Genomic DNA, 27,996 nt, shown 5'->3' on the forward strand with positions numbered 1-27,996 from the left:
TTCAGTATTTTTGAGGTTGTTCAATGAATAGTTAGTGTGAAAGTTTACACCGAAAAGATAAGCAGCAACAACAACAAAAAACAGACAAAATAGTGCACACGGAATTCCTCTCATCTTCAACACGATTTCCCGAAAGCAACCCCTCTCAAATAGTGACGCGTGACGCGTTGTGTTTGCTGCAAGGAAAAAAGAAACATAGCTTCAAAATAATGGCACATTGCTAGAGCAGTAGGCGCAGCTGCTGGAAAAAGCTGCTGCATAGCACCCCACGGCTTCCTCGCGCAGGGAACGGCATCCACAAAAAGTCTTCGCCGTAATCGCGGAACCAACGTCGCTGCTTTCCAACGTCATCGCAGGCGATTTTCGTCGAACCGTTGTTGAGTGGCCACGAAGAACCAAATCGTGGATCTCAAGGACGGTGCATCACGCAGAAGGCTGGAAAAAGGCGTACACGGCGGAGGTGACAGATCCCTCCCCAAGGTCGACTGCGTTTGTTGGAGTTTTACGAGTTGGAATCCCGCTTTTGGCCAACGTGTTGTGGGTAAGTTCTCAACCAAATTTCGAATTCAGCAGACATAATTATTAAACGGTTCCATGGCTAATCTATCACTTCTTTTAGTTGCCTTGATTTGGTGTCTTCCATTTGAGGTTAGGAATGGATTCTTCCTGTTGGTGGTTACGGAATGCCGTATCGAGGAAGAAACTTAATGCAATGGATATGAAGACATATTAGCATGTATTTCCTCGCGGCCTTGAATTATTACTGCATCACCAGTCGTTTTGTGTGATGCAATCTTTTTCTATATTTCAACCACACACTAGCTTTCATAAAGGCATCCACTCGTAATGTTAACTGTACTATATTGTGATGTAACAAATGAAGATCACGCATTCTGATAAGAGAATCTTGAAAATGCACACTTGGTTGTGTTGCCTTCTTCAACAAACGGGTGAAGGCATTGAAAATCCCACGGTGTCTACTATTCACCTCGGACAACCTTTAATACTTGGATGCCCGAAAACCTTTCATGTTTCTTTGGCGTTTATAATAAACGGACAGAGGTTCACTTTTTTCCCATCGACCAAAGCTCCCCGTTCGTACGAGAGACACAATCCTTCCCGGTTCTGTTTCGCTCCGCTAAAGGTCACCAACAGACAGACAGACACCGTTGGAACCGGAATCGAGAACCGGAAATGCAAAGTAGGACTGCATCGAGTGTTTACGTATCCTAAAAGCAGAAGGAGGTAATCCAAACACAGGAAACGAATAAGGAATCTTGTATATTCTAGCCCTAACCATATTGAGGTTGAGCGAATCCATCGACCCGGGAAGAGATACGGGCAGTGATTCCGTTCGTTTTTTTTCTCATTATTGAATCTAGGAGACAACAAATGTGTTTATTGAACATTTCAAAGGTCGTCCTGCCACGAACGAGTGGCGTTTGGCTGTGGGAAAAGTAGAAAGACGCCTCGTTCCATGCTTACGTTCATGCCTTTTTTCCCTTTACCAACGTGTTATTGACGGTTGCCTACGTGCGCTGCATTTTTTTTCTCTCTTCTTCTTCCTTCTGTTCCTTGTCTTGTCCTCTCGATCCAATGTCCCATCCCATCAACGATCGACATCCTGTTGTGCGTGTGTGTTTCGATCCCGTGGCATCCCGTAAGCATCGAAGTTTTCTGTTTCTTACTGCCCGTCCTGCCCTTCCCACTTCGGTGTGCAACGTAACGTGTACATGCTGCGGAGGTCTCAGAAAACACCGGGACAGCCAGTGCCCCCAGGGCGTCGTAAGGGAGGCGGCGACGACGGTTGTGTGGTGTCCTTTCCGTGTCGTCGTTCGTCGTGCGCAGGATGGGAACGAAAACGAGTCTTTCAGGACGGGGACGACCGTTTGGTGGTGGTGGTGGTGGTTGGTCGCGGCCGATTTTGGGGAGAACTGGGCGGGTTGCTTCCTCCCTCCCTACGAGATGTGGTATGATCGGCTGAGACGCCTTCGTTGGGCTGCAGCAAAGAGAAACCCATCGCCGTGGGGGCTGTGCAAGGGAGCAACATGGAGGAAATCGAATAAAAGGTTCCGGCCTTTCCGTCAGCACCCTGGAGCAACGTATTTGAGGAGCGAAGATGGACGAAAAACTCATCTCTTCTGGACGGGAGACTAATGCTGCTGATCTGATCCACCGTGGAACAGGATTTGGGACGAGAATGAAGCTTAGGGACACCAAGGGTAGCAATTTAAAATTACAATTTTTTAATGAATGCATCTTGTTGCTTCCGGTGCTGCTGAAAAAAGGGAAAAGCTTTAACCCGTTACTTCCATCTGCGGAGAATTTAAATATTCATAGGTTAAAGGGAAATTTAAATTATCTTGCCCTGTTTAATAGCATAACCTAGTTCTTTTTAATTGAACATTGAAAGTTATTACTCCTTGTTTTCTCGAGTAAAAATCGTCAATATACAGACATATTGGCCCGTCATGTACTTCTCGCTGGTGCCACATTATCTTATCATTTATGTGAAGGTTTTTGATACTTTGCCTTCGCCATCTTGCTGGCCGATCATAATCATGCGGTCCTTTGGACTAAAAAAATCGAAAGTTTACATCGTGCTACTCAGTGCCTGGCTCTGAGTCCTGGACGTAGACGACAGACCAGCATAAGTAGCCCGATTATGCACAATTTTTTGTTTTTTCGTTTCTTCTGGTACCCTCCATCAATTGCGCGACCTCCACCCGAATTGCGGCCCGTCGTGCGGGTTCGATGCAATTATTGTGCATTTAATAGTAGCGGAGCGCGGGCTCTCGTATCATCGGCTCCCGTCGCTTCCACCACCAGGCCCCATTACACGGGGCCCTTTGACCATTGTTTTCACTTACTTTATGACCCATCTCGTCGTCGTCTCATGCCGGCCAGAATCGGCTCACTCTTGCTGGGCCGGCGTGCGAGTTTCTTCACGCATGTGTGCCATTATGCTCTCGAGGGCCTCGAGTTTCTTTGCTTTCTTTTGCGCCGCGCCGCCCGTGCAATTCCATCCCTTCCATTGATCGTCCGTTTCTCTGCGCGCACTTTGGCACAATGGGGAGAAAAATTATGCTTTTCTCCAATCTTTTGTTCTTTGTGCTGGCGTTGTTTTACGCTTACGTAGGCTTGTTTCTTCCTTTCGTTCGCTCGCTTTCGTTAATAAACGTCTCAGGAAAGTTGCGCGAACGTATTTTACGACCGCCAGTTCACACTATATCATTGCTTCTTTGTGTAAAACATTCTTATAAACATGTTGTTCAAGTTTTTTTTTATTGTTTTAACCCTTTTACCGTATACACGTTTAATTTGAAATAGGTTTCTCACACAATAAAGAGATTAAATTCCTTTCTTTTCGGTTAAGTTCAAACTTACTTTTCTTTGTATTGAGGTTTAAATTGAACTTCTGCCAATGCGTTTGTATATTTAGAACCACAGATCCATTTGAAAATACTTTCTCAATGTCGTGCTAAGAGCTGGTAATCCATCGAAGAAAAAGCTTCCGTTTAGCGTAGAAAAAGTACATACAAACGCGATTTTCTCCATTGCTGGTGCAATTCTATGAGTACGGATAACTTTTTTCTTTTCATGTTTGAACAGCTTTTACCAAAAAAAAACTATTTTTGTCGTGTGAATCAGAATCCTTTCGAAAACATCCTTCGGTGGATGCAGTGCATTTCTTTCTTTTCACACTACATACAGCTCTGTAAGCCAGCAGCGTGTTTTGCAAAGTATCGCTTTCATTCGATGCATCCGTTTGCGCTGAAACACGATCCTTCCGCACATCGTTCTACATTCTTTGGGTAAAGTTGTTACCAGTTCTAGAGGAAGGGAAAACCGAGCTCTACTTCATTTTTGTGGCAAATGGAACGGTTTTCTTTTTTTTCCTATAAATTAAAAAACTTAAAAGCTTTCATTTGTTAAACGTACACACACATTGCTTAAATTGCTTGTGTGTTTTTATTTTACTTTTCTGCTATCCCTTCTAACAAGGCTATCCTCATTGACGGCAACGCCTCGGGCACATTAAAAAGGACTCTCTTTCAAACCTAACCATTTCAATTCATTGGAACTCCAGGAGCGTCGATGTCAATCCTCCGCTTCGCATTCCAATGCACAACCATTCCACCTACATTCCGACACATCCGTGCGATTGTCTGTTCAAATTCATTTCTAAGCCCGAGTCTATTTTGTTAGCTTCTTTCTTGCTTTCTTTCCCATTTTCCCCAGTCCCAGTTCGGTTTGTGTATCCTTTCATCCTTACCGATTTTAGCGCAAGGACGTGCCGCGCCTTCAGCCCATAGTGTGTCTGTGTGGGTTGTGTGTGTGCATTGACGTGAGAAGGCCCTGGAAGCGAACCGTTCATCACACCCTCCCTCCGGTCCTTTTCCCTTTCTTTTTCTCTTTCAAAAAAGAAACATTTCCGAATAAATTGTTTCAATCCAGGAGTAGCTGCTGATTTCGTGCTTTTCGTGCTCGTACGATGAAAGGGATGGAAGGAAAGGTGAGGCCAGGCATGGCTTTTATTCGCAGCTTCCTGCGGCGTACCGGGTTCGATGGGTGTGTGTGTGTTTGTACATGGTCTATACTAGATCGCCAAGGGAAGCGTGGTCCCGTCCAGCGCCCAAGGATGTTCGCCGGGTCGTAGTAAAGTGTCCCAAGCGCTTTGCTGAGCTTTGCCATTTCACTTCACGCAAACGCGCAAAGATGGGCAGGATCTAAAATTTTGCCTCACGCTGGCACTGCACAATTTCTATCGCCGTCAGGAGGAACTGGTCCGTTTTTCCATTCCTCCTTTGCTGATGCTGGCGGTATGTCGTCCTTTGTATTTTATTCCTGTTAGTCTGTGGGACGCTTGGGGGAAAGAAGCTGAGCTGAATTGTCTTCTTGCAATCAGATGTCGGTCTGCGGAACCAGCATTACAATTCCATTTGCCACTGGAAGAAGGTTGAGCTTGCACTTTCTGAGAGGAGAGGTTTAAAATTTCCCTTTTTTTTTGCCAAAGCACGAAACAAAACCTTGGGTTTTTTTAATCACGTTTTATTAGCGCAACACTCACTTTACATTTCGTATGAAATGCAAAAAAACACCTCTTTCACCGTCCACTAATCCACTTTCTTCCATTCTCTTCATTTCAGATTGATGTTGTCCTGCAGTATCCCATTAAGTAAGTAAAATGGACCATTTTACTAACCACCTAAGGCGCCCGCTTTACTTCTCCACAGTCGAGGGGGCAAACTGAATCCCTCGACGATGATAATACCCCAGAGCGTGTACGTGTGTACACTATAACGTTTATTGTTATGGGCGTCATTACAACAAATTAGCCTCGTGCATGAGGGCTCCCCTCAGAGGGACGGACATGCCTTTATATATCTTCCCTAAGATTATCTTTCCTCTAAAGACGAAGAAGGACATTTACGGGGTAGAGTGTTTCTTCACTTAATCTACTCATGTTGGTCAAAGGGAAGCTATACCTTGAAATTATTCGCAGAATTTGTGTGATTTGAGAAATAACTTGTTTTGTGTTTTTTTTTTGGTTATGTATACTATTAGAGTTTTATGAGTTAGCAAAACGATGCTCGAAGCTGCTTCCTCCGATTGTGCAGATGCAAAGGACAAAAAGAAGCATCATTCATTCATCAGAGGCTGAAACAAAGAGGATAACATTAGCATTAAATTGCCTTTTGTCTAACCAGTGATGCATTCTTTTCTATCCATTCCCGATGCACAAAACTTACAACAACTTCGCCAAGTTTGTCGTCGTGTGTGCAACATGTGGTCCAAGCTGAAAAATGTCCGGAATCAAGGGTAAATTAGTGGCTGGTGTTGGGTGGCTCTGGGCCGCGAGTCATTTATGTGTGCGGCAATTACTGTTTACAATGATGATGGCAGTTAGTTTTATTGTTTTGCTACAACTGCATCGTCATTTCGCGGAGTAGAAAGCCCTTTAGGAATCTGTTATCCATCCACTACCGCGTCATCCATGTTGCGTTGGTAATTTTCCGGATCCATGTCTGCCCCCATTTACATCCATCGTCGCTGTGAGACATGACGTTGAATGATAAAAATGTGCTCCAAAGTAAATAGTTTCGGCGGTGTTTGTTTGTTACCGGCGATGGGGTTCGTCGGAAATGTCATTTTGCTGAACAGATGGAGACCGATTTGGTTAATCGATCGATCGATCATCACGTTCACTATCTCGCTCGTTTTCGTGCAATCATTTCTCGATGGCGATTATTTATATGGCCTCGGTATGCTTGACAAATATGCTACTCTGCATCTGCATTTCAGAACTGTTTGGTCGAGTTGACGTTAAGAAAACTGTTGATTTTTTACTCTTTATGAAGATAAGTCCCCTACACAGAATTAAGAAGGGCGAATGTATCTTAAGATATTGAATGTTTATCATCAAACTTTTGATTTAGCTGAAAGAGTTTTTCATGGTAGTTTTGTAAACATATCTGCAATTTTAATCATTCAAGTATACTTATTAGGAAATAATGTGAAGGTATTTTAAAAGTTTTCCCTCGCACCTTTGCCAAATATTACAGCTCGTGATTTATTTTCGTATCAAGAAGCTATTTCGTATAAATTTGACACTAAAATGAGATGCTCGTCATCTGACCACACACACACACACCCAAATGTGCCATTGGGAATGACTCAAACTGCGCGGAATTTCAAAGGTGCTTCCGTGTTTTGGGAATTATTTTGGGATATTTGAATGGCATATAATGAAGCCGCTTATGGGGAAATAAAAAAGTCACATATAACCATCAAAAATGATCTTTCCACGAATTCCCACCCCGGTGGTGGTGTCCGGATTAAAGCAACAGAGAGAAGCAGAAAAAAACTGCAACAATCATCCTCATTTTCTTGATCATCGTGTCGTCGGTATAATTTGCATCGTTGGTGGGAGTTGTATGGTTTCCGAAAAAAAAAAATAATAATCATAAAAGAGGCTCACTTGAAGAACCCGAACGCGGGTTGGGATCGAACGAATCCTTCCCAGCCCAGCGCTTGATCCTCGCAGGTTCAAGTATAAGGCTCTCATGTGAAACGTTGTGTTACGGTACGTTCGTGCTGCTTTTCCTTTTTGCTTTTTGACGAAGACGACCACGACGACGTCGTCGCTTGGGATCAGTTTGGGGTGCGTGGGAAGGTTATTTTTCAAGCAAAACAGCACTTCTCGCTTTCGATCATCCTCCTCGTTCGTTCGTCCGTCCGTCCGTCCGTCCGTTCTGTGTGTGTGTGTTTCATTCTTCGCCCGGATCCAGCCGATCATATTCTTCACCCGCCGGAGATCAATCCCGTGGGCCGGGAGCTGGGCCTCTTATTCTTCACCTTTTCCTTCTCGGGTTTGGACATTTTAAACTCCCACGATTGTGCTCTTTTCGGGTGGGAAGGTTTTCCTTGCCTTTTTTTCGTTCTCCAGTTTTTAATGGGTTGTCTTTGTGTGAAGGTCTTGGCCGGGATTTTGTTCCTTTTTTTTTTTGGGATAGAGACTCCTTCCACCAACGTCGCGAATCCCGCTCCCTCCCCGAGGACAACACTCTCGAGCGAGCTAATTAAGAACACGTTCTTTCGTGGCAGATTGTTTTTTCCGTTCGTTTCCAAAACCGCGATCGAGACTCACCGATTTGAGTTCGTGACTTTCGGTTTCGTCCGCATAAGGCGCCGTGTTGCAGAATGCTTGACTGGGGAGAACGCTTTCGAACGAATGCAAGTGGTGTGCTGCAAGTGACGAACTACAGGCCAAGGGTGCTACTCCTAGTGCTCCTCAAATGTGGCTTGAAAGTCTTCTCAAAGGCGCTCAGATCAGATGTCGGCGTTCGTGGTTTTGGCTTCGTTCGTTCTCTCCTAGCGATTATCGGACGAAAGGAGATTTCCCCTACGCTCTGATCATTCCGCCAACCCAAAACCACCAGTTGTGGGAGTTCTGCGTCGGCCGTTCTTCCCTTCCATATCTCCCGGCTCCTTCCGACCATTGACTCACGACGCTTTGCGGTCGTCCTGTATCGTCTAAATCCTCCGACGCTTTTTTTTAGCACCCTCGGTACCGAGATTCTCACGCCATCTTCCAAAAATCCCACGCGAAGAGAACATTTGATCCGCCTGGCAGGAAGGAAGGAACGAAGGAAGGTCTACAATTTATCCAGCGTGGAGGATTTGAAATCCCTCGCGTAAGCTGCTTGCTTCCAAATGCTATATCCATACGGTTGTGTCGAGCATATGAATGATACTAAGGCGATTACTCCAGGAAACGCCTCAGATATAACGCCTCTTATAGGAGAGCTTCACCGTTTGGTTTGTGCGCTAGTTAGATTACTTTTTTGGCGAATGATATTCTCGACATTTGTCTTCGGTCGTCGGAGATTCGTGGTATCGCCTCTGGGGATTTCCTCTACCAAGTGGTAGTATCAAATTATTACAATATTGAAATCAGAAAAGCGATCCCTATCGGGAGATTTTCCCACTAGATAAAACCTCATCGCACGACGATGATGGGTCCAGCATTATTCCGCTCGAAGCTTCCCAGAAGAATTAAAAACACAAAAGGTCTGATAACTCCCGACCGCCAAAACGGTAGCTCTTCCATATTTAGCCTCCAGATAAATTCTTCAGGGGGTCTGCGACAGCCGAGCGGTAGCGCCGGTTAGAAAATCGGCCCATGAGCGCCGGGGCTCACCACCTCGACGGCGTGGGTTCGAATCCCAACCGAGACCGGACCCTCCCCTGTACGAGAGGACTGACTATCCACGTACAACAGGGAAACAAGTCTCGTAAGCCCTTAATGGGCAGGCATGACCAAGACGGTCGTTACGCCAAGAAGAAGAAGATAAATTCTTCAGATCCCTATCAGCGCGGGAAATATTTAAACGATAAATAAAATCGTTAAAGATTTAGGCAAGGCAGTCGTGGCTTGGGCTTGGTTTTGGGGTTCGTTGTTTAGTCTTTCTCGCCCTTGTATTAGTTCTCTTCCATTTTCTGACCTTTAACTCCTCCCCCTCCGCCCTGCCCCCTTCCTAGCATCGTCCAGGTAAAAGCCTCCGAACCGTGGCACGATCGGCACGAAATGCGTCGATCTATTCTCCCACTGCTTGATGGTGGGATTGGTCTCAAAATCTCCGTAGCCAAGCCAGCTTCCCAAGCGGCCAAGAATGGACCTCTTGAAGCCCTTAACACGTTCCTCGCTTCGTTTGGTTTGCTTGTTTTTTTTTTATTCCTTCTTCCCACTTTGTTTTCACCAGCGAGCAGCAACAAATCCAAAGAATGCTTCATCAACCTGTCCCTCCCAGGGGTGTGTTTGTGTTTGTGATGTACGAAGGACGGGGGGTGAGTCTGATGATCTTCCTCTTTTCTTTTCCAACGGACGCGCTTTTCGCCTCCGACACCGACGACGACCTTCTCAAGATCGGAGGCCCCATGGCGGGCGGATAGTTCCCACCTCACTCCACCTTCGCTGTTGTGTTCGTTTCTGTTTCTATGTGTAAAATCTCTCTTCGTGGCCCTCGGCTCTTCTTCCGCCCTTTGGGTTCATTCTTGGTCCAGCCTATGGGATACGACACAGCATGCCAGAGCGTGGTTCTTGAAGTTACATTCAGTTAGTCCGCCAGACAAACAATCATTTCTTTACGACGATCTCCCGTAGGAACCAGCGTCGGGTCCATACCGTAGACGGCGATGTAAGCTTCACCTTCAGCCTTCACTCCAAATGGATTAGATGTCCCTGGCGGCGGGGGGGGATCTTGCAACGGAGGAGAACTCCAAAGAACCAAAATCGAAAACAAACGAAGCGAACGCAAGCCAGTTCCCAGAGTGTCCGTGGTCTCTACTTCGACTTTATTCGATTCCAGCCCGCGTCGTTTCCTATCATGCCTTTGAAGAGGTACAACTCCAACCGGTGGTGGGATGATCGCCACTCGAGAAATATAAAGTCTGTCGTCCTACGGTTTGATATTCTACGATCTTGGAGACCCTTGCCGGGGTCGGCGTCGCATCGCGCATCTTCAAAGCGGAACCAGGAAAAGAAGCAGCAAAAAAGGGAAAGCTGCTGCTGGAAAAGGGAACGGTGTCTTCGTCTTGCAAGACAAACACGCACACACACACACACATACGGGTGCACGCTGGACTTATATGGCCGGGGCTAGACGTGGAGAGGATGCTTATAGGCTCAGATATCGGAAAGAATGTGATGATGATGATGGTCGATGTAGTCGAGGTGTGGCGTGTTGTATACGCAATGTGTGCGAAGAGTGCGTCGCTGTCAACGTCGCAAAACCGGCCGGTCGGTTCGATCGGTGGGCCACAGATTTTCCCACAGATATACTTCCACGGGACATCCGTTGATTGATGATCCGAAGGCATATTGGCTTTGGATGGTTCTCGGGGAAGGAAAGGCAGCGTTGTCAGGATCCCGCGTGGTATTCTGACTTACCTTTTTTGGAGAACTAAGGCGCGCACTCGCGGCAGCTTGAGGAGGCAGTGTTTGTAGTTGCGTTTCGATCAACAATTGATTGGAAATATTAAGCTTAAACACAGTTAAATGAAACTCGTTTATAACACGTCTGGTGACTCACACATGTGACCAGCCGGATGGGAAATTCCGTGTTGCGACGCAAATCCGTCTCTCAAGGGCATATTCCGATCGGTTCAGCCCTTGTGTCCGATGGTCCTGTATTTAGAGCGTCGCGCCGTATAAGCTTCGGATTTTAGGCTTAATCGTGACGAACATGGCAGGTGGCCATGAAATTCGCCCCTGATATATAACTCCACACTACCAATGTCATTAGGTTCGAGTATGTGTGTGTGTTTGGTGGGAACTCTAGCACTCTTGCTTGGGGGTTGCCCTCTTCCTGACCTAGGTTACCGAAAGGGGGCGACGTTCTGCAGCCTTAACGTCGCAAAGATAGAGGTTCCCGAGTACTTGTACGTCTCGTTCGGACCTCGTGGGAATATTCTTGAGGTGATAGGGTGGTTGGCGTTAAGCTATGTGCTTGACCATAAATTGTGCTGATGCGCCTAACTGAAAGGTGTATGCAGGCTCTCTAGTGAGATGGTATTTTATGTGGCGGAATTTATTTCTGCTACGAGGAAGCATTCTTCGTGGAAGGGAATCAAACCGTACTGTATTTCTCTTCGTCGATCGGTGGTAAAATACAAAAAAAAACATGCCTCAACGTGTTATTTTTTTACCTCTCGACACATAACGTTTTTATTCCTTCAGCAACGGAATGGCAGGGGTTTTTAGAGCCCCTTCTTCCCTAACGACCGTGGTGCGATCCTAAACGCTCCAAATGTCACCGTGCGGTGCAGAACTAATCGATCATCGATGTTATATGGGCCATAATTTGGAAATCACCGGGAGAATTCATCGCTCCCGGGCCGAACACCGAACCACGCTTTCGTATTATGGCCCCGCCCCGTTACGCACGCCAAGGGTCCCCCTTGGTGTGGCCATAAATTAAGTTAATGATCCAAACGGCAACGGACGGGACCGATTCCCGATTCCCGGCCACATATAATCATAAGTCGCGGCGATCGGAAAAATCGACGAAGGCGATAAAGGAAGAGGACAGATAAGACGGCGATCGCAATCACGTCGTAAGGCAGCATCCGAAAGCTGAAGAGAAGCGGTGCCTAGGGTCGGTCGATCGGTCCGCTCGATCGTTGTTCCAAGGGATGACAATTTCTCACATATATTAAACTACATCCATATATCCACGCTTCTTCGGGCATGGGAATGATGGACTCCTTTTTTTTCGGTTGCATTTTTGGGGAAGGAATAAATTGCTACCCAAGCGCGCAGGAGCAGCAGCATCATCATCGTGTCATTACAGAAATCACAGTGATCATGATCGTGTAATCGTCGTACGTAGGAAAGGAACCCCCGGAGCCAACGAAAAACCGATCACCGAACAACGAGACAAACACCTCCTACTCTTGTTTACCTGTTCACCACCTTGAGTGTTCCCTCGGACTTCCGGTGATGAAAGGTACAAGAAATGGGTTGAGGAGATAACAAAAAAAAAAGAGCGGAGCATATCAGAATGCCTCCCTCAGGCCAACAGGAAACGAACCCCCAGCCTGGTTTCCGATCCTCTCGGTCACGGGAAATAAAAGTACCGGCACGTAACCGTCCGTCTTGTTAGTAATTTTGTCTTGCACCCCTCCTCACTGGGTTGGACTTGGGGAATCGCTTTCCGGTGCAACTCTCCGGAATGCAACTCTGGTCACCGCTGCTGGGGGAGAACATTTTCACTGGAAAATATAATAACAACCCTCGGAGGTAGCATTTTTTTCTTCGTTTCGAAGAGGTTCTACGCTCATTTGTAGTCGAGTTTAATTTATGGACACCGTCACGCTACTGGAAGTGGCAGGATGTCCAAATCGACTTGTTTTTTTTTTCTAAAGTTTCTGAAAATGTTGTTTTTACCAGAGTTGATGAGGAAATGTTCATCGAAATATCTCGCGTTGTTGAAACTTCACCTATTATTTATTATTATTTATTATTGTACATAATTTTCAGAATAGAAATATTTGAAAATTCCTGTTTCTTTTTGCTAGCTAAGGAATGTTCTAAATGAACTCTACTGACTGAAATGAATATAACTTTTTTCTCTTGGGGACTTCTTTAGAACAAAATAACCAAGCAAAAAAATTTACACTCAGATTCATGAATCAAAATAACTCTTTAGTTGGAATGAGAGAAACTTTTTGAAAATTTCATTGAGGGATTAATGAATTCTTAAAGATATAAATCATAAAGGTGCATCAATGCGTAGAGATTTCAAGCTTCAAAATATTTATAACTTTTAAAATGTTTATAATTTTGGATAAAAAATTCGTACTCATAAATCTCGTCGACAGATTGATAAGACACAACTCTGTACTCAGTAGAAATGGCTTTAAAGTGCTTTTTCGAAGCATTATTTAATAAATCCCTTTTATGTAGCATTTGATTAACTCAAAAAAAGACGTATATCAATCGTTTTTAATTTTTTCCCCGGTATATCCGGGGATCTCTTTAAATATTGCACAATTGCATATTTTGAAACGATAGGAGGATTGATGAATGCTGGTGATTTAATTGGAAAGTAGAATGAGTACCTATAAAGCTACAAAATATTTGATAACGGAAAAAATGAACTAAGTCTTAAAAGAAGTATCAATTTCCTCTCGATTCCGCCTGAAGAGTTCGTTTTGTGTCGATCACGAAACGAGAGATTGCAAAACAAATGTTTTGAGACGTTCCGATGGTTTCGTCTATGGATTTGTGTTCACCAGATGTGTTGAAAGAATTTTTCTAGTTTTTTTTTTCTCCTTAACGTTCTGATTATTATAAAAAAAGAGTGTAGAACTTTATTTTTGAAACTCACCCATCATTTCACGGTCGCGTATCGTTTGCGGAAGAAGTGGCAACGGGGGGAACGGGCTGGCTTGGGTGCAGATATAATTTATTATTTTATAACTCCACAACAGCTTGTTGCTGTTGTTGGTTGGTGAGATTTGATGGTGGTGGGCTTCTTCCTCCTTTTCCCAATGCCCATTGCAAGATCACCAAATCTTGTGTTTTTCGATGTTCTTCTTTTCCTGTTCCCCCATTTTGTGCCGCTTCCCCTGCTCCGGCGGGACGTTTCTTTAGTCCATTTCTTTTCGGAACGTCGCAGCCCCGCGAGAGCCGTTGCTTCCGTCTCTCGTACCGACGCCGTTGCCGTCGGGGTACGCTTATCGACGGCTCTGATTTCCTCCAGTTTCCTTCTTCACCCCGGTGTGTTTCCCTCCTTCTTCTTCTTCGTCGTCGTGGCCCTTTGAGTTGCTGTTCACTTTTTCGATCCAGCCTCCGAGGGCAGGGAAGGAAATGGAACGAGCCGGGGGTTTTGGTTTACGCGCCAGGGTTATCGTGGCTCGTTTTCGCACCCCTACCCATCCCGTCTCCTGCCTGCATGCCCTGGCCAAATCTATGGCCAACCAGTAGCTTGTGTGCGTATGCGTATTGTGGATAAATCACAACACACACGCACGCACATTCTGCCCTTGATGGTTGCTTGCAGCCTTCTTATTCCTTGATCGTCGCATCTTCCGCCACTAGGGATGTTTTTCTTCCCATATCCAGACACAAAAACACACACACACACATACACACATATCATCATCATCCACTACGATAGACGTGATGTTGAAGTGCTTCTTTTATGCTTCTCTTCAATCTTCTTTCTTCTTCATCATCTTCCTTTTCCGACCAACCCCTGATCGTAGCGGTTGCTTCTTCTTCCCAAACCCCTCCGTTGCGCCCTCCACTACCACCACCCCGTCGTCGTCGTTCACCCAACCGAAACGCGTTTGTCCGTTTTGTTTGATTTTTCATCGTGAGAAAAATATGGGTAACGTGAGATTTTTCCTCCAACCGGCCACCACCACCACCACCATCGTGTTTTTGTGTTGGCAGGGCTTGATCGTCGTCGGAGTTATCACGACTTCGCGGCCCCCCGACCACGTCGGGGGCGACCCGTTCCCCGTTCGATCGGGGGCCAGTTGTTGTTTCTTTGACTTTTCTCTTCTTCTCGTGGGGTTTTTTTTTCTTGTTTTGTTTCTTTTTTTCTCGCTTTAAAGACGCTCCGTTGAACCTGCCCACACAACCTGACACCCTCAAGAACGACGACGACGATCATCGCTATCGTTCACATACATATGTGTTTTTTGTTTTTTTTTTTTCTTTTCAAAGACATGGAAGTCGTGGCCCAGAGTCAAGTCTCCTCTCCCCGGACAATATAAAACCGCGCCGCGTGGAATGGTATGCTGTGTGCGGTTTGTTTGTGGTTCACATTTTCCCACCGGTTTATGGAATGCCGTTTCGGCGGGGACCGCACAGAGCACAGAGGGGTAAAGGGGGAGGGGGTTTCTTTTTTTACCCAATTCCAACATTTAGGCAACTTTCTTTTCTATTCCCGAAAAAAAAGAAAAACGCCACGTCCATCCAAGGCCGCGTTGTATGGATGATGTTACGTGTTAATCAGGCGAATTTTGCGATGCAAATTTAAGCCATCACCTTCCGATTTTTGAGGGTGATGATGGCTGAAATATGAGACATATTTATTCGTAGGTTTAAAGCGCAAACAGTGTGTGAAGGATTAAAGCGTTTGACGTACGTTTATGGCTGATAACGATTAGATTTCAGCTCGATTCCGTTCGTCGAATATCTTAGGTTCTAGGAATTGCGCTGCAAATAAATATTAACGTAACGCATAAACAAAGGGTAATCTTTTTCAAACGCTCTCTGCACTGCTGACTCAATTTGAGTGGTTAGAGAAAAAGTTATGAAAAATTATCTGTTCCTCGAAATTTGATTGAACCAACTAAAACAGTTTTTTTTTGGAGCTGGAAGTAAGTCGAGAAAACTATTTCAGTCACCTACCAAAATGAATCCCAAACCCCATTTAAACTTTACGAAGTTTTCCGAAAAGGTATATAAAAAAGAAAAAACAATCTCTCCTGCAGCGATCGTTCGGAGGATGTGTTCCAAATCGGATTATCCGCATTTGCATGATAAGTGGTAAGTCCTAAAAGGTGCTTCCTTTGCCACTCGAAGGTTCGTTCCATGTTTTTTTTTCCCTCCAGCGACCCACTATTCGAAAACGACATCTTCATATTTTCCTCGGTCGGTTTTTTTTTTCTTTCGACGGGCTGTGTACTTTTAAATGGTCGACAGGAAGAGGGCACCGTCGACAACGTGGTGTGGTGTGGTGTGGGTTGGGTTCTTTTAGAAATGGAAATTCTAAAACCTTGTTTCCTTTCCCCCTCCCCACCGCCGCCACCTTGGCGGGATCCCGAGTTGAACAACTCGGCAAACGCGAGAGAAATTAAACAGATGATGATGATCCACTTTTGTGTTGCCCAGTTTTTCTTCTTTACTCTCCCACCGGGATTTTCTTCTTCCACTGACTGCGGATTCCAACATCTTTGGGTGTTTCTTTTGTTTTTTTTTGTTTTGTTTTCCTTTTCTCATCCTCGCTTTTTTACACCTTCGCCACGACAGATGGTACGACGGTGGCGTACTAAAAAAAAAGTACAACAGAAGACCACAACTTCCAATGTAGAACAAATGTGGCGTTCAGCAGGTAACGCGCGAGGCTGGTGCGCTGCGGTACCGAAAGCATAACAGCCTCCGAAAACAGGTGCTCGAAAACATGCCGGCGAAATGCTGACCGTATTTACATAAGCCATTGACCCCCTCCCAGGAGGAGGAAGAGGAGGAAGTTGGCCGAAGGGGAAGGGACAATAACAGTCTGTTGTGTGTACACTTGCTCTGCGCACCCTCTGCCCTCCGAGATTACTGCAGTGTTTTCTTCCCCCTCCTCGCTTCCCTTTCCTTCCTAAGCCCGAAGAAGATAATCTGCATGAATGAAATGCTTCGGGTTTTATGTATTTATCTACTATGCCGCATCCACCACCACCGACTCGTACATCATACGCCGAGTCGGATCCTTTTTCTCTCAAGAAAGTGAATCAAAGGTATATTTGTATGCAAATTAGTCGTCGTCCTATAAGGCAGGTTGAAAAGGACGTCATTTATCGTTCGTGTCCTGGCTGGGATGAAAATCTCTACCTTGAACCTACTTTTGGGGATTTCGAGCTTGGGTTTGGGAAAACCACATTCGCGAAGATGAACGCTGAGCAGGAAGTTGTCCATTTGTGCCAAATTTACGCGCATACACAAATCGGCAACTGAAGGTCTGAAGTCTTTTTGCATTGCTCCGAGAAGAAGGGCCCGTTCCTGCAGCAGAAATTGCACCAAGGTGAAAAAGGAACGGACGATTGCCAGAGCAGCATCATCGTCGTGGAAGAAGACACACACATCCGGTGCAGCAGCGTACCGGTGCATCCATCTTTCATCGCTGCATCCTGCACCGCGAGACAGCAGCATCCGAATGTGTGCGTGTGTGTTTTTTTTTCCTCGTCTCTTCATCATCAGCTGTGTGCAGCACATGCATGTGCCTCGGCATGTTGTCGGGGCAGCTGTTGCTGGCTTGGCTGCCGCTTGCTTTATGCCATCCGGTGGCCACCTTTTTTTTTTTTTATTTTCTCGGTTTTGCGAACATCGATCAGCTGCAAACGACATGAGTCCCCCCCCCCCCCCCCCCCCCCCCCACCCCCCACACCCGAAAGAAGCCCATCTCCTCGATCCGAGCCCGATTTCCCATGCCTGCAATTCGTCTTTCGTTTTGTTTAATTTCAGAACGAATAACTTCAACTTTTCGGTGGTTTCATTGCTGAATAATTTCAGCAAAGGCTTAGGAAGAAGTGGCTCTTGATTTTTTTTTTTACTCGGACAGGTATTGAAGCGATGACCACTTGTGGGCAATGGTGTGTATGGTGGTTTTGTGCAAATACACACACGCAAACCCACCCACCCCTCTGCGTCCCACCTGAGGAATGTATTTCGAACGCCCCTTTGATATCCGAATACTCATAAACGCGCACAAGAACGAGTGATATGCGTTTTAAGGGCGGCGTAATTGTAGGTTTTACCACCGGGTCGGCACAGGAAAAAAAAAAGAACCACCACCAGCAAGCCAGCATTAATCGGTCCAAACCGTGGCGAAACGTTTTCCAAAGTGCGTGAAGATGAAGGAGAAGACAAATGCCCGTAGCGTAATTATTGTCAACTGGACTATAATTTAAATATTAAAAAACCGAAAAATTCGCGCGACACGAAACTTTACTCCATTGCTTTCCACTTTATCTTACCGTCTGCCGGGCCGACCGATCAACGCGGTGATCATGGGAGATAATTTCGGTAGTGGACACATTTTGGGCCCATCTTTTTGTAACTTTGTGCACGTATGTCAACCATCGGCAGCTGGGAGTTGTATTTCTTTTCTCTTTTTTTTCTTTTTAATCAATTTTATCGCCCAAGACAACGAATCTTCCTCTTTAGCCACTTTAGGTTGGTGTGGTGTGGTATTAATGATAAAATAAATATTTTATTTACGAACGAAAGGAAAACCAATCATGTGTATCTACAGCGTGATAATAATATTATTTTGGCTTCATGTTCCAAAAACTACAGTAGACTCCCCGATTATCTGATATTTGAGGTTTATCCACGTTCGTTCAGTTTCTATTTCACTATTTATGCTACTACCTCGGCTCGGTTATTAAAAAATGCACAAAAAGTAAGGGAAAATTGATTATCTGAATACTGAATACTGCCTTGTTGGTGATTTATTTTTCAACAAAAAAAACTCAATAAATTTCCTTGAAAATTAGTGATTACTTTGCGTTTTTTTAGTAAAGTTTTTTTTTTCAAATGTTTGTATGAATTATTTTGTTAATAATGGTGGATAATTCTGATTTTATTACATTTATTATCAGAGACGAATGTCTTTTCTAAAGTGCAAAGTCTCTTACATGTCCATGTCTCTTACATAAATAAATACATGTATAAAAAACTGATAATTATTTCGAAGGAGAGGAAACCAATTTAGTTGCAGTAAACTCCCGGTTATCCTCAATGTGGGTTTTCCACAATTATTCTATGTTGTATGCTGACGACTGATTTGTTTTTAAACATAAACACGTTAACTTATGCAACTAGGCAACTTTGAAGCAGGATTTTTTTTTTAGATAATTGACTGTTTCAAATTCGGATTTGGATGCGAAGCCTACTGGATTTTTTTTTTTGTTTGAATGAGGGATTTGTATCAAATATGGATTTGAATGGGAAGTCTACTGTATGTTCTTTTTTTTTTATTTTAAAACCTTGCGAAGCAAATTTTATCTTCAATTCACTTTTTAGTTTAGTTCGAAACACAAAAAGTTGAAGAACGAGAGCCTTCTTGCTTTCATTTCGCCAACCGCTGATCGGTTCGGTTTACGTCTAGACGGTCATTAGAATAAACCTGATCTTGCTGATCCTCGATCGAGAGCCCGAACTCCTCGACGCCTTCGCTGCTGTGGTTTTGTGGCTGCTGTGCGCTTTTGCATTATGTTGGCTTCCAATGGGTGTCCGATTGATAGTTGTTATATTTGATATCGATTTCGTTGGGTTTTTTTTTTTGTTTCTCCTTACCCAGCCCTTCGAGATTGTTGTTGTCTGCTGTTGCGGTTTCCGCGACACCGAGAGGCGAGAAAAACCCGTTTTCTCGTGGTTCTCCCCGGCGTAATCAACACGGCGTCGGTCGGCCCGGCGGGTCCAGCCATTCTCCTTGAGAGGAGGGGTGCTTATCGATGAAGATGGAAAAAAGAGAAAAATGTAATGAAAATGTTAAGCCGGGGGGGGGGGAGAAGGTGGTGGTTTTTGTGCTCCATTTTAATTTACGGCGCGAATAAAATCAGCAGTCGTCGTCGTTGTAACTTTCAATAGACAGAGGCGATTAACAAAAAAAAAAAACCGGAGCAGCAAAATATGCCACAACCTTCCTCTTAACCTTCCAATGTCGCCAATGGCGCATTAGGGGTTTCGCGTACTCTTCGTTTCGATTGGCGATGAAGCTGAGGTGAACAAAAAAAAAGAACAGAAATCACTAACCACACATTCCCATGCTTTGCGCTAACGCGACATTCATTCTGCGTGTTGTTCTTCGGTCACCGCACAGACACAAACGGGGCCCGGGGACGTAATCAAAGCAGGCCCTTCCCCTTACACCCCTCCGGTTCCTGCTATGTGGCCTATTTGGAGTATGTTGCGCCACACATGTACATAGTTCGCAGCGTTCGAGTGACCACACCATATGCCGCGCGCGGGGTTTGGAGAGGAAATCAAGAAAAAACGGCGCCACACACCACCAACCCTGTTTACGGTGTCGTCTTGTTCGGTACCCAACCTACCTACGTCATCATCTTGCCTGATAAACGGTGGGGTCAGCTTAAGATCTGGGTTGTGAGGGGAGGAAAAGGGGGGAAAGTTACATTTATTCGCGCCCAAGGAAAAGTGAATGAGGTGCAAGTTTGTATTATTTCCTTTTTTTCCGCTGTCTCTCCCTCTCTCTCTCTTTGCACCAAAACGACCAAGAGAGGTGGCATAAATGGCCCCATAAGTGAAGGTTATTATGCAAAAAGGTACGGCGTACGTGGTGTCAGCATGGGAAAGGAAAAAAAATGCATGCTTGTGTGTGTTTATTTATATGCTGATGGTTGATGACGTCGTTGTGATGCGTCACACGATTCGCCATGCTGGCGATGTTGATTGACCGTTTGTTCACTGTCGTATTCCTTCACTATCCGATGAATCTCCCGATCATTTAATTGAAGACGGGAAGAAATAGCACCTTTCCGCCTTCACTCACTCGACCTTTCCACTCACAAACACACCCCACCCCCCGGTGAGAGTCGTCTTGCGCGAAAAGAACAAAATCAGCCGTTTGGTTCTGCGCTTGAGGTTAATTTTAGACCGCGCCGTTCGCGAACCGTAGTACAGTGTTCCGACCGCGTGGTCACTGTTTTTCGTGCCAGCCTTGGTGGCCAAGCTGATGATGCTGATGCACCCTTCCGAATGTGCACAACTGTGCAGTCAGCAGTAGCAGCAACAGCAGCAGCCAGCAGTGCCTTTATTTTGCGCACTTCTGATGATGATGCAGACAGTTGTCCAACACGTAGATACAACCCCGCTAAGGTCGACCTTAACTGTTGTGGCAAAACGCTGATGTTGGTGAAAGTTCAATATAAAGTGTTGGATAACAGATGGACCGTTCCATAAGAACTTATCATAAAGGTCTTCTCATACCTATTGGTAGAGTTTCAGCATTAAATCATTTTTATTGTTGAACTATAACTAATCGGATGCCACATCTGAATGATCCTTCGACTGTTGCATCGACGTTCAGATCCATCTTAAAACGGACTTGGACAACTGATCGAATCATGAATTTTCGAATGAAATAAACCGAGCCGAACTGTTACCGAGGAGTATAAAGAATAATTTATTTTGAAAAAATGAAACTTGCTGAAGTATGCCTCCTTGAGAGCACATTAACAGCGAGATTCATTCATATAAATCTTTCACCTAAGATTCATTCAGATTGATTCATGAATCTTTTGGGATTCAGATCTTCAAACTTTGATGAATCTTTCGAAACCTCAATGAATCTTCATGAATCTTTCCTGGGACCTTCATCAGTCTTTCATTGGAATAGGGGTTCCTCTATCCATTTTTTAGTCTCTAGTTTCGATTCTCCTAACATTAATTATTCTTTGGGATTCAATAATCTCTTATTAAAAGGTTCATGAATCGATGCAAAGAATCATTCAGATTCACGAATCTTAATCTAAATTACACAACTCTAGTATTTGGATCATACTAAGGAACACTAGCTCAGGTTTTAGAATTACCATAAAAACCATAGAAACCATTTGCATGGATTGAACTTACATCGTTTTGGGAATGGTATACAACCCAAGGTATTTCGGAGGAGATTGCTTCAAAATGGGATTTTTTCTTTTTTTCAAAAAGAAAAGGTTCATCATTTTCTATTGATTGTTCAATGAGGGTTAAATGTCCCTTGAACACAAATAAAGGTAAATGAATAAAACATCGGCCCATGAGCGCCGCCGGGGCTCACCACCTCGACGGCGTGGGTTCGAATCCCAACCGAGACCGGACCCTCCCCTGTACGAGAGGACTGACTATCCACGTACAACAGGGAAACAAGTCTCGTAAGCCCCTAACGGGGCAGGCATGACCAAGAGGTCGTTACGCCAAGAAGAAGAAGAAGAAGAAGAATAAAACAAATGAACCATGTTTAATGCATTTGGCACGATCATTAAGACAAAACAAATACTAACAGATCTTTGTGTGGCGTTTTCTTTTGTCCTTTCCAGCTGATACTACACCCCGCTCACAGTGCATGCAACCGCGGCACGTTGCCTTTGTCGCCGTATCGAAGAATGGCAGAACAATGTGTCATCGGCATTGAAGATAGTCAGCAGCAACCACCCGCCTCGCACGATGCCACTGACAGCCCGCTGCATCCCGCCAGTCCAGTGAGCCGCATCGAATCGCCCACGTGTGCAGCGGTGGCCCCCGTGAACGCCATCCACCATCGGGACGACGTCGACAGTGGATCCGCCGGGAGCGATGGTCTCAGCACGCCCAACCTTTCTACGCCGACCTCCGGTGGGGGTGGCGGCGGCGGCGGCGTCGGTGGTGGTGTGACACCACTGTCCGCCGTCGGTGGCGGTACCGATGGCGCTGGGCTCGCTAAGCGATGCTGGTTGTTCTCCGGCGAGGACATCGAGCGTGAGCATCATCCGCTGCTGCATCGCACCGATAGCCATGGGAGTGACGATTTGGATAGCCTGCAGCAGGGGCAGGAGAGTGACCACGACCAGCAGCACCAGCAGCAGATGGAAGTTGCCGCCTTTCTCGAAACCCCTGCCGTCGAGCGCATGGACGAGGCCGAGCTTAGCCCAACGGCGAAGCTGGTAATCATCAGCGATAAGCTGGCGTCGGCCAAACCAAAGCGGCTCAGTGATGAATTTTTCTCCGCCGACGACAACGACGATGACGACGACGACGATGAAGACGATGATGATCGCGAGGACGACGAGGGCGAACACGCAAAGGGCGGTTCGGTTACCCTCTCTTCCGGTGGTGATGTCCCGAAGAGTGGAAGTGTGGGTAATGGTGATTGCGAAGCCCAGGCCAGTTTAAGCGAGATAAAAAATCTAACCATCACCTGCAATGGGGGTCAAAGTCGTAGTTGCCGCCTTGGAGGTGAAACCGAGCAGCGGGAGGACGAGGAGCAGGATGCGGAAAACTCGATCAACTGCCCCAAACGGGAGCAAACGGGTGGAGGAAAATCGTCCGACGCTCCGTCCGGCTCGAAGCACCGGGACAACAGAAAGGAGGAAAACGATGAAGAGCGCCACCATCATCACCATCACCATCACCACGCTGGTGACGCTAGCGATGAAGACGGCGATGGTGAGGCCGAAGACGAGGACGAGGATTTTCTGGACGACGTGCAATCGATGGACGCGATCGAGCGGCGCGACTTCGAGCAGGAGCAGCGCCTGACGGGTGGCTTTTTGATACGCAACAAATCACTGATATCTGCCGATAGACTGAACTTAGAATTTTTAAATACCATTAGCCAACCGGCGCAACAGCGCTCTCCCCCAGCCGCCGGTGCCCACGATGAGAAGGTGCCGGTGGCGTCTTCATCATCGCAAAAGTCGCACACCACCAACGCCGACGACGAAGGGCCGAGGACGAAGTCACTCGATCGAGCTGATGATGATGATGTTGTTGGCGAGCTTATTCTTGCTTGCTCCTCATTCTCCTCATCCTGCACTGCGTCCCCGACATCGGTGACGACGGCACAGCTTACAACAACGCCAACTAGTAGTAGACATCAGTACAAGCATGATCCTCACTTTCACCATCATCATCATCATCATCACCAACCGCAACAACACCAGCTTGGCCGGGAAGCCAAATTGGCCACCGGTGTCATCAAACAGCAGCAGCACCAGCAGGTGGCCAACAATGGCGATAGCTTTAGTAGTAGTTTTAGTAGGGAAAATGAGAACAATAGTACAACCAAGTCTGCAGTGCATAAGCTTACGAGAAACCTCTCCGCTAGTCTAGCGTATTGCGATGAGAAGCGAAATGTGGACGTGGAAGGATGTGAGAGCAAAAGTGCGGCCGATGACCTTTGCGACGTGGCCGAAGGTGCCGCTTCCAGATCAGCAAAATCACTTTCCATCAACTCGTCCGTTTCGTCGTCGGTGTCGTCGCTTGCGTCGTCGTCGTCCTCGAACTACTCGCTGTACGTGTCCGTCTCGGGCTCCTCGTCGACGGTGGAAGGTGGCAGTGTGGTGGAAAAGGTCAACGAGAAAGACCAGCAGCAGCAGCAACAGCAAGTGTCTGGTGGATCGTTGGGAAAACCGCAGCATCAACTGGCCGAGGCGTTTTTGAAAGCGATCACAAACAACAGTCTGTTGGCGGCCCGTGCCGCAGAGACGCTTCTGCGCGATGGGTTGATCGTAGAGTTACCACCTGAGGGCGGCGACCAAATGGAGGTGATAACGAACAACCGACTGCTGGCTTCCGAGAAGGATTCGCTTGTGGCGAGAGGAGGCAAAACAGCGAGCACGACCAGCTCCACCCGTAGCAGTATCATCGCCGGTACGGCGGATTTGTTGACACAGGACGAAAGCGCAACGAATGATCCTTGCTCGACGAGCAGCTCTACCGCGTCGTACTCGTCCTCTTCGTCACCATCACCGCCCCAGACACAGCACGGTGGGGATGTCCCGATGGTAGTCTGTTCCACGGAACTACCACCGACGGCTTCGCTTTCCGAGTCAACCTCATCGGCTGGTTGTGGTGCATCGGCATCGTCAACGTCGGAACAGCTCGACGAGGTGGCCACGGTGGTTGAGAAGGAAGAAAGCGAACTGACCCGAGGCGATCAAGGTACCAAGGCAAGAAAGGAAGAAGATACCGTATCATCGCTTAGCTGTCCGTTCTCGAAGGAGGATAGCAGGCAGCAGGCACCATCGACGTCTTCATCCGCGGCGGGCAAAGCTGCTGGCTCCCCTTCGGCCGGCGGACAATCCTCTCAACATCACCAACATAGACGTCAGTACCATCACCATCATCACCATCATCACCACCACCACCATCGTGCCGCAGGAGCAGCAGCATCGTCCGCAAGCTCAGCTTCTTCATCGTCCACCGCGACTGCATCATCATCTTCTGCGACGAATGCCGGGCCCACTGGGTCTACCGTTGCCGCCGCCTCATCCTCCTCCGCCGCACCAGCAGCATCCGCAGATCAGCTAGCGATAGTGGCTGCCGTAGCGGCCGTACCGTTCCATCAGCAGCGTGACGCTAGTACCAACACTTCGAACTCTCCCGAATCGAGCGAGCCGGAAATCGACGAGGAGGACTGGGCCGACTGCGAGGAGGGTACCGACGAGGAGGTATGCACCTGCCGGGACTACACGGACGAGGAGGGTTTCGCGAGCAGCGAAGACGAGCTGCCATCGCGCGACGTAGACCTCTCCAGCTACACGCATCTCGATACGATCCCGGAGGATTTGCTGCACGAAGCACAAACACCCAGGATGCACCGGAAACGGAAGCTTACGGAGAACCGCACCGCTGCCCCGTACGGCAGTGAGAGTGGCAGTCCGTCGACGGAAACGCTGAACTACAGCAGCCGGAAGCGGCTTGCGTTGGACGGATCCGCTACGGGCGCCGGCACGGTAACGACGCCCGGCGGTACATCCTCGAACGGCAACGGGTCATCATCGGGTGCGACGGGATTAACGTCGGTCACTGGGGCTCTAATGGCCACCACACCGCGATCGTCACTGCGTAGCCCAATGAATGTGAGTAATTACATGAGCGCGGAGCTGTAGTGTGGAGGTATTTAATATAATTTTCACTACCCTAATCTTTATGTTTTTTGCAGATTGCAACGACACCAACTTCATCCACTTTGGGAGAGCGTAAAACCCCTAGAACCATTATACCAACCAAAGATAATCCTCCTCCCGAGTTAAATGAGTGGTTGCTTCAATTCCAGGTAAGTGTGTTGAGTGGCTCACAATGTGGCCCCCCACTTCTGCGACTGGTTCTGTAACGACTTCTTCTGATCCTTCCCAACAGCGATGGACACACGTCGAACGACTAGTGGCGGTCGATCGGTTGATCGAACACTGCGAGCCCACCCAGGTGCGCCACATGATGAAGGTGATCGAGCCCCAGTTCCAGCGGGACTTCATCTCGCTGCTCCCGAAAGAGCTAGCGCTCCAGGTGCTGTCCTACCTCGAGCCGAAGGATCTGCTGCGGGCGGCCCAAACGTGCCGCAGCTGGCGCTTCCTGGCGGACGACAATCTGCTGTGGAAGGAAAAGTGCAAGGAGGGCGGCATCGTGATCGAACCGTCGACCGACCGCCCGAAGCGGGGCCGCACCGGCAACATGCCACCGATCTCGTCCCCCTGGAAGGCGGCCTACATGCGCCAGCATATCATCGAGATGAACTGGCGCTCGCGGCCAATCCGCACGGCCAAGGTACTGAAGGGCCACGACGATCACGTCATTACGTGCCTTCAATTCTGCGGCAACCGCATCGTATCCGGTTCCGACGACAATACGCTGAAAGTTTGGTCCGCCATCACGGGGAAGGTAAGCCAACAGTGTCTGAAACATAGTACATAAACAAATCTCAACTAACACCTTTGTTTTCTCACCCTCCCCACACACACACACACACACACACAGTGCCTTCGAACGCTCACCGGACATACGGGCGGCGTCTGGTCATCGCAAATGGCGGGCAATGTTATCATCTCCGGCAGCACGGATCGTACGCTGCGCGTGTGGAATGCGGACACCGGACAGTGCATGCACATCCTGCACGGACATACGTCGACCGTGCGCTGCATGCATTTACACGGCAACAAGTAGGTTTCTTTCCTCCGAGAATGGCCACTCATTAAGTTCTCGTTCAATGGTAAATTCTTATTTTTCATTCTCCTCCTTTGCTTCGTTACAGAGTCGTGAGTGGTTCCCGTGATGCAACACTTCGCGTGTGGGACGTCAACCTTGGCACCTGCCTGCATATGCTGGTGGGTCATCTGGCCGCGGTCCGGTGTGTCCAGTACGATGGCAAGCTGATCGTGTCCGGTGCGTACGACTACATGGTGAAGGTGTGGAACCCCGAACGCCAGGAGTGTCTCCATACGCTCCAGGGGCACACCAATCGCGTCTATTCACTCCAGGTAAGTAACCGGGTTGTCGGAAGGCTTTAGGTTCATCCCTATTGAAAAATGTTTTTGTCTTTTTTTTACTCCTTCGTCCATAGTTTGATGGAGTGCACGTCGTTTCCGGTTCGCTGGACACTTCGATCCGCGTGTGGGACGCCGAAACGGGCTCGTGCAAGCACGCCCTGATGGGCCACCAGAGCCTCACGTCCGGCATGGAGCTGCGACAGAACATACTCGTATCCGGCAATGCCGACTCCACCGTCAAGGTGTGGGACATCATCACCGGCCAGTGTTTGCAGACACTTTCGGGTAAGGAGCTGCTGATTTTCACTCTCCTCCTTACCTCCTTCCCTTATTAACGAGATATGGCATTCGTTTTGTTTTTATTGTAGGACCTAACAAGCATCAGTCGGCCGTCACTTGCCTGCAGTTCAATTCGCGCTTCGTCATCACCAGCTCGGACGATGGCACGGTGAAGCTGTGGGACGTAAAGACGGGCGATTTCATCCGCAACCTGGTGGCCCTGGAATCGGGTGGTTCCGGTGGAGTTGTCTGGCGTATACGGTATGTGGAGTTATTGTCCTCCTGTCCCTCTCAGGGGGACAGCCAGCGAAAACCAACACTGTGATTTAAACCATGCCCTTTTGTTTCTCTTTTAGAGCGAACGATACAAAGCTTATTTGCGCCGTTGGATCCCGCAACGGCACGGAAGAAACCAAACTGATGGTACTCGATTTCGACGTGGAAGGTGCCTGCTTGAAATGCTCATAATTATTAAGGTGAACACAACCAACCAACCAACCAACACCAATTCCTCCCCCACTCTTCTCCAGAAAGGTTTTCTCTAACAACCCTTAACCCCCCCTGCGTTGCTTAGCTCTTTTGGTCAAGGTTATGTAACGTCTTTTCCTTCCTTCAACTACACTTTCCTTCGTCCTACTAACCTTCCACTTTCCGTATCACACACTCCTCACACTCGAGTAGGGTAAAATATTTAACTCATAAGTATAAAACATAGAAGCGAAAAAGGTTAAACTCGCACTCTCTCTCTCGCGCTCTGCTGTGCGCAAAGCAGAAGGGTGGTTGCGCATAAAATCCCGGAGCGAGAATAAGCCCGCCCGTACCGCGTTGGGCAAGACAGCAGGTGTAGGTAGATTGTGGTCGCGCGAGCGCTGTTCAAGTCACACACACAAACACACATACATACACCGGTGGATGATGATGGTTTGAGATATTCGGTGAACATGGTTGGGAAAGGAT

The 27,996-nt window shown here is 47.2% G+C and overlaps 1 protein-coding gene across 1 annotated transcript; it reads left to right on the top strand.

The window, feature by feature from the left end:
• Positions 1-410: 410 nt before the first annotated feature.
• On the top strand, positions 411-27,996 carry LOC131294488 (F-box/WD repeat-containing protein 7). Its single transcript, XM_058322535.1, has 12 exons — positions 411-541; positions 5,151-5,179; positions 21,835-23,987; positions 24,120-24,444; positions 24,637-25,356; positions 25,440-25,553; positions 25,637-26,155; positions 26,252-26,433; positions 26,526-26,751; positions 26,835-27,045; positions 27,129-27,300; positions 27,396-27,996. The coding sequence occupies exons 3-12, from the start codon at positions 21,901-21,903 to the stop codon at positions 27,505-27,507; spliced, it is 4,668 nt and encodes a 1,555-aa protein (XP_058178518.1). The 5' UTR covers positions 411-541; positions 5,151-5,179; positions 21,835-21,900; the 3' UTR covers positions 27,508-27,996.

This window comes from Anopheles ziemanni, chromosome 2 (assembly GCF_943734765.1).
Source record: "Anopheles ziemanni chromosome 2, idAnoZiCoDA_A2_x.2, whole genome shotgun sequence".
NCBI classification, from domain to species: domain Eukaryota; kingdom Metazoa; phylum Arthropoda; class Insecta; order Diptera; family Culicidae; genus Anopheles; species Anopheles ziemanni.